At 41.2% G+C, this 12216-nt stretch overlaps 2 protein-coding genes across 2 annotated transcripts; one reads left to right on the top strand and one right to left on the bottom strand.

Annotated features, from left to right (window-relative positions):
- The first annotated feature begins 326 nt into the window (after positions 1-326).
- mtres1 (mitochondrial transcription rescue factor 1) lies at positions 327-2327 on the top strand. The gene is made up of 4 exons (XM_018695214.2): positions 327-436; positions 1104-1563; positions 1705-1777; positions 1895-2327. The coding sequence occupies exons 2-4, from the start codon at positions 1124-1126 to the stop codon at positions 2075-2077; spliced, it is 696 nt and encodes a 231-aa protein (XP_018550730.1). The 5' UTR covers positions 327-436; positions 1104-1123; the 3' UTR covers positions 2078-2327.
- A 448-nt stretch (positions 2328-2775) lies between these two features.
- Positions 2776-7899, bottom strand: bend3 (BEN domain containing 3). Its single transcript, XM_018695213.2, is given in 6 exon segments — positions 2776-3462; positions 3464-3922; positions 3924-5534; positions 5675-5853; positions 6200-6254; positions 7328-7899. Coding segments are annotated over 5 exon segments (2454 nt in total). The 5' UTR covers positions 6252-6254; positions 7328-7899; the 3' UTR covers positions 2776-3309.
- Positions 7900-12216: the final 4317 nt, after the last annotated feature.

Raw genomic sequence — 12216 nt, 5'->3', positions numbered from 1 at the left:
TGTATGAAAATAAATGAAGAGAAAATGTTAAAAGCCACATTGTGTGTATTTGCATCCACTTGCTAGCTTGGCTTGGCTCACTTGTTACAGCAGATTGAGTGGGCATTGAGTAAGATCTGCCACTGACCCATGACAGCACCTCACACTGTTGCTGGTAGTATGAAGAGGTAAAACAAAGAGGTTGAGACTTAGGTAGACTAGGAGATTGTTCTGTCTTTTGTAACGCACATATTGTGTATTTTGACTCTTTTGCATAAAAACATGGAAGATCCCACTGTGCTTCGGTGTTCCCTTGTCTGCGCAGTCAGGATGTCGTTCTCCTCCAGTGCGGCAGATGGCAGCACATTTACATCGGCTGACCCGTTAGTAACCACCGAGGGAGAGACGACTAAGTACAGTAACAACTGGTAACAAACTGGAAAAGGTTACTCCATCGGTGAGTGGGCTACCAAATAATAATTTCATTTGAAGAGCTCCACATTTAACATTTAGCAACCAAGTAAAACTGTCTTTGTTGATTAGCAAGCTCGTCATGGTTTGCGCGAGGCCATGTGTTCACTGAGGAAAAGTAAAGCTAGCTAGCTGTAGCTGCTTCGGCTCGTTCTCAACTTCAGCCTGAAAAATGTCAAGCTAGGTCAATCAAAGACAGGCATTTAAAAGAAATTATGAGGAAAAACAAAACATACAGCAGCTAATATTTAAAGACTTAACAGAAAATGCCACAACCCGGACAGCGCTGCTTTCCATAAATGTTTGTTGTCGGTTGGTGTCAAGCATTAACAACATAAATAGTTAAACACCAGTTTGTGCTTCTCTTGTTATTATTTCATAGAGTAATAGGTGCAAAAGTCAAAAAGTGTAAACGGTATTGCTACATGAGCGACACAACCCGTTGCTAGAAATAAAATGAGGCTTTTACTTTGAAGGCAGATTTCGACTTTGTAAGATAGTATTGCAGACTTTATAATCCAAATAACCTTAGCTTACTATTTACAGAGGTAATTTAGCAAGTAACAATAACTTTAGCATATTGACTTTGATTACATTTGCCACAGAGGTCAGCAATTTAGCATAATACTTCCTAACCTTTCATGTTTTTCTAGAGACTGGGTGGAGCACCAGCATGCAGAATTTGGTGGTGCATGCACTTGCCATGAGGCAGCTAGGGAAGCTGAACTCCCGCCACCTGTTGGCTGCTGGATATGGACTGAGGCAGAATGAATTGTGTCCCAGGACCATCCATACCCGCCAGCTGTGGGGCTGCTTGGCATTCCCCTCTCCTGGCTGTCACCGGCTTGTTTTCCAGGGCAGAGACCCTGTCAGGAGTTGGTCTGTTCAACATCTGAGGTTTAAAAGCAGCAAGAAGAAATGTGCTGCTAGGTCAGCACAGGAGGAGGAGGAGGAGGAGGAGGAGGAGAAAGACCAAGACCCTAATGACAATGATTATGAAAATGAGCTGGATGAGGACCCAAATCAACCCAAGGACTATAAAGACATTGAAAAATATGTGCAGTCATTCAGATACGATATCATCTTGAGGGCTGGCCTGGACATACCACGCCAGTGAGTCAGTGCATGTTCACTACTGTCTACTTTATAGATATATTCTTTATAGCTGTTGGGCAGTTTTATTGGATGACCGTTATCAAATGTAATGTGTAAACAGTAAAGCCAGCTTTTATTGTTTCCTTTGCCTTTTAACAGTAAAATTGAAGATGCGTTCTACAACAGCAAGCTCAGGCTGAATGGGCAGAAACTCATCAAAAAAAGTAAAACGGTGAGTGAGATATGATTACAAATGATGTACTCCTGCCCTTGATTCTCACAATTACATTATCTTACCTGTTAAGCTTTTAATTAATTTCATGTAACTGATATTTTGTTCTGTACACAGGTGAAAATTGGGGACACCTTGGACCTAGTGCTGTCAGAGAACCAAGAACAAAACACTGTTACTCTGATGAGAGTCATCATCAAAAGGGTTTTTGGTGAAACCAGTGCAACAGGAAAGTACAAAGCTACCATACGGCGCTGGAAATTTATAGAGCTCTCCAAGGATGAAGTCTTTAAGCCATGAACTTGAGTAGGACAGTACTGACTGCCTGTTGGCCTGTGAGGGCAACAACACAGAGAAGTGCTATCAAATGACTGGCATTTGAATGGTCTCCAACACGATGGATCTAGAAGTCGATTACAGAGGTATAATGTAAAGATGAACAGTTCTCAGTGGTCATAGACATTAAGTAGTTGGTTGGGAGATTTTGTATGTTTATCCTTACCCACTGTATTGTGCCTTCCCAAATAAATGTGCACTTTGAAGTTTTGAAGTTTGAATTCTGTCATAAGTTGGCTGATGAAGAGCACATGACAAGTACATGAGTTTTCAAATGACTCATTATTTGGGTATGTTGTGCTTTTCCCCCATTTTTCCTGTAAATCCTCATTGAATTATTTTTATCGAGGCAAAAATAGAAAATGGTAAGTAGAGCTAATATTCATGTTACATAGTACAAAGCTTATTCATGCACCGGTACATCTAAGTTGGGAAGTGTTCAGGATTCAGTAGAAGGACACCTCTCACTCCCTGGGGGTGTGGTAAAGAAATGTATGCATAAGCTGACTAAATGTCTACATTTCCCTCTTGATTTAAAAAAAAAAAAAGTTATTCAACAGAGATCAATATTTTTATACTATTAAACCATGGTGATGGTCCCATAAGTCCCATAGATATTTTTAATAGTTTAGTGTGATTATGTAAAACAGTCCGGTCATATGTCATATTTATAACTATGATTTTTATTAGAAAGAGGTTATCATGATCCATTGTCATGTTAAATTGTCTTTATAATATAAACTTCTATAAGAAGGCTTAACATAAGCACATTATTATTAAAACAGTGGTGGCACAATGCTACATCAGTAACTGCAATGGAAATATATCACATCATTGTGAATCATTTCTATCCATAGAGCAAATGTGTGACCTATGCTATTAGCTACTATCATTGTTATTGTTTTTAAGGCTACAACATTTATTAAAGTATGTTAGATAAGCTATGACAGTTTTGGCTTATAAATAGAAGCAGTTTTAACTCTTTATCCAACAATAATAAGACTACATAAACTACAACATCTACTGCTGTAGTCTAAAGGTGAAATATGACTAAGAATAGTATCTGAAGAAACTCATAACAGCTTGGCTTCATCCTACATAGGACAGTTTGTAAAAGTTCAACAATGCGGTTTCAGCTTATATACTGTGCAATTATTTTTATGACAAAAGTGTTGCCTAACTGCAAAGTACTGTAACTAGGACACAGTGCTTGACCTCTTGGCCTTCTTAAGAATGTCACACTTCTTGCGATTAGGGCGCCGGCAACGTTCGTCAATGCTTGGCACACATTCGTAGTGCCACACCTCCTCCATCTTATCCACAGGATACACCGCTTCCACATAGTGACGGTATCAATCTGAGGCGCACAGGGTCAAGCTGCTTCTTGTTGCAGGCCCCTGAATGATTGTACTGCAGCCGCAGGTTCTCCTGGGTGAAGAGCTCAGGGAAGAGGCGCACCAGCAGGCGGGCAGCAAAGTTCCCAACAGAGAGACTCTGCTGGACGATTTCCCGTACCTCAGTGTCTGAGAGCAGGTAGACAGAAGGTACAGGGAAGTCAGGTTTGGATACAGTCAGTTCATCCAAGGGAATTTTGCAAAAGTCTTTGCTGCTTTTCTCAGGAGGTAACGAGGGGATATCTGCATCCTCTCTAATATTATCTGGATTGAGCTGACAAAGAAAGTCCTGCTCTGACTCTTGTCCATAAACTTTGCGTTGCTGCAGGTAGGATCTCCTCTGCTCTGTGTCACGTCTCCTACACCTCTCATCAAGTTTCCCCACAAATTCTAACATCCACACTCTATCGTTCTTAGGCCCGAGGGTAGACTAACTGCACATAATGACGGATCAGATTAACGCGAAGAGGGTCAAGCTGCTTCTTCCCAAGAGATCCGCTGCAGTTGTACTGCTTTCTTGTGTTCTCGTGGGTGAAGAGCTCAGGGAACATGAGCACCAGCAGCCGAGAGGCGAAGTTCCCAATTGACAAGCTACATTCATAGTTGTTCTTCAGCTGTTCCCTGGACAAGAGGTACTCCTGGGGGACAGTGAAGTCAGGTAGAGGAATCTCCAGATTGTCAAAATCCACAGGTGTGAGCAGTGACTTTTTGGATTTGCGGCTAGGCCTCTCATAATCGCTTACCTCTGGAACCTTAATAATAGAAACATCTTCTGGAAGGCTGGCCAAGTCATAGCCCTCATCGTTGATATTGTCAGGTTCGCTCCCATTGCCATTACTGTGAGGACCCTCGAGTGCGTCCTCCATATGCTGAATGCAGACCTGGAGCCAGCTGTCCTCAGGCACATCAGGAAAATTTGCTTCCATATACTTTCTGATTATTTCCATCTTGTCAGAGTCCAGAATCAACTGCCCCACACTACTGAAACTGCTGGAGCCTTCGGGCATTTTCCCCTCTTCAAACACCTCAGGGAAAAGCCGGTGCATAAGAAAAATGACAAAGTCTTCTGGGGAGGAGAACTCATCTAGCTCTTCTGTGACTTGTGTATTGAAAGTGAGCTCTGACACAGCCAAGCTGCTTTGCTGGTTATCTAGAGCGATATGCTCCTCCCGACCCTGCTCATTAATGAAACGGTAGGTTTGCGGATGCTCAGCCTTTATCCCAGCACTTGTGATTGTCTGCTTCCTGAGCAGCCGAGCACTCTCCATGTCCCTCTGAGCCCAGAAACGATTAAAGAAGTCATTAATCTGAAGGAGACATTCTTCCTGCCAGACGCTGTTGTTCTTGACCGAAGGGTAGCATACCTCAACATAGTTACGGATAAGCTGCAGATGCAGAGACTCCAGTGTTCTCTTGCTTGCCATGCATTCATGAGAGCACTCCCTGGCTTTGAACAGCTCCGGGAAGAGATGCACCAGCAGCCGACACCCAAGCTCCCCAGCACCGGATGTCTGCTCCATCAGCTGATTCAATTCATCGCTTGTTAGTAGATATTCAGGAGGAGGCTGGAACTCTGTCACCATGTCAGCTGGTTTGATCTGCTTTTTTATCCGCATGACTTCAAGGGTTAACAAATCCACTTTGCTATGCAGTTGTGTCATGCTTGAATTGAGGGTATTGAGAATGAAAAACATTTTCTCAATCAGAGGATAAAGGCTCGAGTTTGTTGTTGAAGCTTGGCCTAAAGTGTCTGTGGTGGGGAGGGTCTCCAATAGGCCATTTTCCTCTGGACTGTGGAGCTTGGATGAGAGGATGCTGCTATAGTTGAGCTGATTTCCGGCACCATGACTGGCCTGCTGCTCCAGACTTGGTGTGTTCCTCTTCTCTGAGATCCTGTGGGAGATGCTGAAGAGAGGCTTTCTGTAGGAAACTCTGGATTTCTCCTGGACACAATCCCTCTTCTCTCCAGTTGTGGTGAGGCAAAGAGGCTCCTGTCTGCTGCTCTCATCTATCAAGTGCCTCCTCATCTAGACAGAGAAAATAACATTCATATACACACACACACACACACACACACACACACAGAAAGATGCACCTTGACCTTCAAAACAGTTGCATTTGTATTTTTATTTTTTAAGTCAGACAACATGGTCTGAGGTCAGCTTACCTCGCCAGAGACTCTGGCTCTTTTGCTGCTGGTGGACTGGTCTGAATCAGGGCCCATCTCTGGAGATGTTCGTTTACCAGCCTCAGTGGCCCCATCAGATCCTCCTTCGAGTCCTTCGGGTTGCTCACAAATAGCATAGTCCTCCGTCTCCTCCTTAACATCCTGGACATGCTTGTGTTCTGCAAAAAATGAGAGATTCACATTTTCATTGCAGTCCTTCATGTGATCAAACTATGTTTCTTTTCCACCTTAATATTGATATGTTCCTTTTAAATATGCAGCTGATCCACATATATTATCCAAATAATCAACAAACCTCTTAAACAATCGGATGTCTGCACATAAGTCTGTTTATGGATTTTAAACTTGGATACAAATATTTAACGTCAAAACTCTAAAATTGTGTTATTGGAAGAAATGGGTCTAGCTATGCTATGCTCCAACTGTTTATTTTATTAGTAGTACACACGTTAAAGGGAACCTTTCTGCTATTGCAGATGCATAGATAAAGGTTGCAGAACTTGCCTTTCTCAAGCATTGCTTCATCTGAAACTTCCCCATGCTCAGAGAAATTCATAGCCTAGAAAAATAAATCACAAACATAAAGTCAATGAAATGTGTAACTCACACCATTAATAAGTTAACATACATGACAGAAGATGTGAAGCAATTTGTTGATTGATTAGCCAATTGACATTAAAGTGACTGACAACAATACTGATAATCAAATAATCACTTAAATAAATAAGTTCCAGGTTCTCAAATGTGTGTTTTCTTAGTCTTGTATGATAGTTCACTGAATAATTTGGGGGTTTGAACTGTTGGTCCAACAAGACATCTACAAGACATGGAAACTTGTGTACATTTTTCACTATTTGTTGACATGTTATAGGCCAAGCAGAAAATAATTAATACAATAAAGAAAATAATCTTTAGCCACAACACTAGGTGACAGACATTTCAAGAATCTGATTAAATTCTGCCAAAAAGAAAGTAAATACAGTGAAGTTAAAAGTGTAACACTGGATCTTGGATTAATTAAAATATGCTTGATGAACTGTGTCAAACTACTAACACGTGTCTACTTGCAAGTTTAAAGCGTACTGCGTTAAGGCAGTTCAAACTTCACACATACAACAACACTACATATAAACATGTAGTGGCTGTGTGCCGCAACTATAACAATGAGCATGTGATCAGCTGCAGCCAAACACAATAACTAGTATGTAGGTTAAACTGCTATAAAATGAGTTGTAACATCCGATTTTCTCCTCTAAAGAAAAACTAGGTAGGCTACATTGTTTTGGTGGAGACTGTGCTGTGCATGCCACCGTACACTGAATTGCCTCCTAGCTCTCCTCCAGCCTTTATTAACCAGCTACTTCCTCATTCTTCCGCCCATGGACCCTTGAACCAAAACACAAGACAAACCAGCTGTGCTCATGTAACTCTTGACAAAGCCTCGTCACAAACTTACCACTTAACAACAATGCGGGTCTTTATCAATCTCAATACACGGCGTTTCTCTAATAGTGCAACATTTTGTTTGTGAATTTTAATGACGCGGCAATGTTTGCGTGGACGAGCCCCCCCTCCTTCTCTGACTCTTGGTAAATTAACGGTAAACGCGCGTGACCAGCGGTTTGAGCTCACCTTTACGAGTCCATGCGTTCCCTTAGGACTGTTAACGACGTGTTGGACATATCTGCGGCCTGTCACGATGCTTTATTTGCAGGAAACTGTTGTTCTTCTTGTTGATATTTTTTCTCGCTCGGCTTCTGTGCTTTCTCGCGTGACGTGACACGGCGCGCGCCTGCTGTGTCACTTCCGCACAGCTGTGGAGCGAGGGGAGGAAAAATAAACCAAACTGCAAGTACAGTTACAGTACCTTCTAAATGAAGCGTCATGACTGTTAAACTCATATTATTATATCCAAACAGCAGCACCACCGTTTGTAAAACGCGTTTAATTCCCGCTGTCATTAATGTCGAGCCTCACGTGGGTGGCTAGGCTGGGGCAGCTAGGCCCTTTTACCCACAGTGTTGAGAGTTTGTAGCTTAGCGGCACCACTTAAAAAATAGTAATCAAAAGAAACGAACGGATTTTTAACACACTTTCTTTCAGTGCTCATTGCCCCCGTCTATGGAAATATATATGTTTATTGTGTATAAACTGTATAAAATCAGTAGTGGAAAGTACCTAATAGCCACCTTTACTCAGGGAGCTATAGGCCTGCCAAGCCTACATACAACTGTGGGGTATTTGTACTTGTATCAAACATCAGTACTGTTTCTTTTGTTATATTGTTAAGCGTCTTTGAATGTCGTGAAAAGCGCTATAGAAATTGGATGTAATATTATTATTATTATTATTCAATAAATAGTTTGTGCCAGTGATATCTGGAACAACATACATTGACAGGAGATTTTTTTCAAGTTATTCAAGGACCCTCATCAATTGTCATTATTGGGCATCAGCATACTATTACAACCTATACATGTGAAAAACAGGAACATCATTAAAACAAGCAAAGAAACAAAAAACAGTTTATAAAGATCTTTTAAAACTAAATATTCCGTTCTTAAAAGAGGAATATTTATTATAAATTTAGATTTTACAGCCTTAGAAGTAGCTGCTATACTTCTTCCACACCAGGTAGGAGTGATACCTCTTGTTTGCAGGGATAATCTCCACCGTGAACTACAGAGCCAACATTATGTGGGCAACACCGCCCTCAAGTGGAAAGAGACTGCAACAATGAGAATAAACTGATCATACCTGTTTAACTCTGACATACTGTACATTACAGTGGGTCATTTCTCAGCTTCTAAGCTGTGTGTAAACCAGGAGGATATCAACTGTTCAAATGGTGCAGACTCGTTGAAATACATATTGGAGAACAAATTAAGAAGATTCTTTCATTGATAATGACTTGGCAAATACTATGATTTAAAACATATAATTTTTTAGCTAACATTCTTGCCTTAAATATTTTATATTGTGTTGCTGATAGTGCATCAGATGTTGACTGTCTCCTCAAAATATACCAGGGGACTGATTTTAACAATACCCCCATCATCCTCCGTACAACTACTCATTAGTAGGTAGTGACATTTAGAGACCTCAAAAATATTTATTATTCCATTCTGTTGAACTGCAGATTATGACATGGTTTGTTACAGTGATTACAAAAAGCTTTGTATAAATCCCTTTATACAAAAGGCTGAGAAAAGCACATGGACGATCAGTTTGGAGATGTGTATGGGAAACATGCTCATCTAGTGAAGAAGAGACAACCAACAGGACTGAACTGGACAACTTGCAGTCTTAATTTGAAGTGAGTCGGGCGTGTGTGCGTGCAACCTTGGACTGTGGTGTGTATATGAAGCTCACTTTGCTGTTCATCAGCTGACAGTCTCTACATTCATTTTAACATGGAGCTGCTGGCAGCTGAAGACAAACCAGTGAAGTGATTAATATGAGAGGGAATAGCGTACTGTTGCAATCAAGACATTTTGATGTGCAAGGGGCACCATTGAACACAGCTGTTTACCTGAGCAGGTAAACTGGTTTTGACTGATGAGCAGAGATTTTGGTCAGTCAGAGATGAACAGAGGACCTCACAGCACAATAATTCTGTCTTAATCATTGGCTATTTCATGCACACAGAAGCACCCAATGTTCTGTCCCCAGCCACAAATATGTCGATACAGAGATGATATAACAAGACAACGCGTGGCTGGTGTGGTTCTCATTATTCGACTAATGAGCTGTCTCCATGGCAGTCTGATCTGTCAGCCAATGAAGCGAGCAGGCCCTGTGCAGGGGGAAGCATGGCCCAGGGTCAGCCAGGCGACGGCTTGCGACGAGGGGCCGGCGTGCAGCACTTAACACTGGGAAGAGCTCGTTAAAGTGTCATTTTTGGCCAATATGCTCGTCTGTGTCGAGGAGGCCAATCAGCCATACTGTTCCCATCTCAGGAGAATGACTTTCATCCATCACCGTCAGCTATATGATGATATTAGCAGGTGTTTACTGATAGGCCATTGAGGAAAAGACAAATGGAAATTCTAATATCACTCCACACTCATATTCACTCAGTCATTTTACATACAGGCTTATTCCTAATAGGGTCACAGGGGCTGCAGGGAGTCTATCCCAGCATGCATGTGGAAGGGAGGCATTGAAGCTGTTTGCTGGTTTTTCCTTTAATTTGTCACTTGTCAAATACTGAATGGTGGAGTTTCTTGGCAAAATAGATGACATTGCTCCTTGGTCATATAATTTCTTCCTCTGTACTTTTTTTAACAGTTCTGCTGTAGCAGTAGGTACATGACTTTGACACATTTTACAACTGGTTTGGAGCTGCTCTTCAGTTTGGTGAACACCCACTACATTCAGCAGCAAGTGTGCAGTAATGAAAAAAAAAAAAAAAGGAAAATGTTCCAGTGTTTCAAAACCAACAAAGAAATGTACATATTTACCATGTTGTTTGGGTATCTCTTTCTAATAATGCACACTTTATTAAGTGTTAATACCAAGTAACTTACTTTGCTTTATTAGCTGTAAAACAATGTCCTGTAATGCTTTACAGATCAGTGAGAAGACATTAATTAGAACATATTTTTTATATATTTTATTTGGTAACAGTGCAGTTATAAATCTTATCATTAACAACAGTATTTTACAATAATTGATCACTCTGCTGCTGTATATTAAGAAGCTGTTAATAAATAGATTGTGGCTGAGATGGCCTGCAAACTTTTCCTGGGAAGATAAAGGTTATCTGTCCACTGGAGAGGAGGCGAGTTAGTTTTTGTGTGTGCATGAACAGATTCTTAAAGGCATGCCACCAATTATTACATTTCTGTCCCTTTGTCAAGAAGTGTACTGCTCAGTCTGTGGAAACATCAATATAATGCCTTGTGTGGATATGGAGTGAGTTTTCTAAAGATATAATCAGGGTCATCGAAGCTTTGGCTCAAGACTTAAAATAAAGCAGGGAGCCTGCGTTACAACATTGTGTGGACATTTTCACACCAGTGGAAATGTAGGATCCAGAATTTTTTGGCGTTTGATCAACATTACAGAGTAGAAGTCAGGGTATCTCAGCCTCTGCAGCTTTAATTTTCCTCTTATGAGTTCAAAAATAAAGCACTGTAGAGACTGTTTAACTTAAAGGACAAAATTAGAATGGCAGAGTTTCCTGTTCTATTCATTTGGTAGGTGAGTCGATCTGCTGTAAAAGAATGTCATTAGTTTGTGTTTCAGTGAAGAGCTGTAGTCTCTCATGATGGTGTAAATGTAGAGCCTTTTTACCCTAAAAGGGAAAAAAACCCTGCTGAGTAGAAACACAGAATTCATTATTTTTTAGTAAATGTTTCATGATGTTGCCACAAAAACTGATGATTCAAAACAAAATTACAGTAATTTTATCATATTTGAACCTTGATTGTCAATTGTTGTATCTTTTCTGTCAAACTTACAGTTGCTCTGTCCCTAGCATCAACAGTGGTGTTTGCAAGTCTGTATGTACGTGTGTGTGTGTGTGTAATGGAATCTGTTGGACTGTGCTGACCGACTCTCTCCACTGACCCTGCTGTAATTACACCACTCACCGTCTGGGCTGGGCACACTAGGGCTGCTGTTACCCACTTCATGTTTTGCATGTAAACTTATAGTCTTGCCAACTCCTGCCTTCATGATACCCAAGACTCTCAAACTGGAAAATGTAAGCAAACACAGAGTCAGGTTTCTGCTGTGCAGGATATATAACTGTCGAACCTCACTCCTTCCTCGTTCTGCTCTTTCTTTGGGTTTCGATGGAGATATAAAAAAGATTAATGCTGTCAGTAGCAATGTTGTCAAGGAAGAAAAAAAAGGCTATGATTTCTGTTCAACATTAAACATTTAGCTTTACCACTGAAAGAACTATTTTTTCTTCTTGAGGCTGAAAACAAAAAAAAGAAAAAAACAACTCATCCCATCAAATCCTCTTCTGCAGTGCCCGGCTGATTTCTACTGGGAGCATCTATGCAACAGTTTCATTGCTCAGACCAGACCTCATTTTCTTTTGAAAAAGTTTTGTTTAGTAACTATATTTGTCATTCTGGCAGTGCCCCAGCCTCCTTCTTTGTTTGGTCCTTTTAACTTTCCGTGTAACTTTCCTCATGTCTCCTCACAGCGAGGATAAATATTTCATGAAGTGCCTGAGGCTTTCCCTGGCACATGCTGTACCTCGCTGTACCCGGGAAGCCCAGGCAGCGGAAACCAAACAGTAGAGGAAGTGGACGTACGAGTACAACCCAGCAACAGACAGGGGCTTGTTTTTGAAATAGTTCACTCCACATCACCTCCTCTTGCACTTCAACCCCACTCGCTTCTTTTATATCCTGTCATCTCCTCTTCCCTCTCATCCACCCTTTGCTTTGCTCCTCATCTGTTTTCACCCTCTGAGTTCCCCTCTCCACCACTGCTGCGCTGCACCATGCTTTCAAAAAATGTTACTAACTCTAGTAGTCTGATCAGATAATTATCAGTGA

Source organism: Lates calcarifer, linkage group LG19, assembly GCF_001640805.2.
Source record: "Lates calcarifer isolate ASB-BC8 linkage group LG19, TLL_Latcal_v3, whole genome shotgun sequence".
Lineage (NCBI taxonomy): Eukaryota > Metazoa > Chordata > Actinopteri > Centropomidae > Lates > Lates calcarifer.
The sequence above is the reverse complement of the archived record's forward strand: the minus strand, read 5'-3'. Positions and strand labels throughout refer to the sequence as shown.

Bases quoted from the DNA above. Each gene is read 5' to 3' on its own strand.
- mtres1 (XM_018695214.2), top strand. From the start codon at position 1,124: ATGCAGAATTTGGTGGTGCATGCACTTGCCATGAGGCAGCTAGGGAAG. The intron at 1,564-1,704 runs GTGAGTCAGTGC...GCCTTTTAACAG, and splicing joins GGCCTGGACATACCACGCCA to TAAAATTGAAGATGCGTTCT. The intron at 1,778-1,894 runs GTGAGTGAGATA...TTCTGTACACAG, and splicing joins TCATCAAAAAAAGTAAAACG to GTGAAAATTGGGGACACCTT.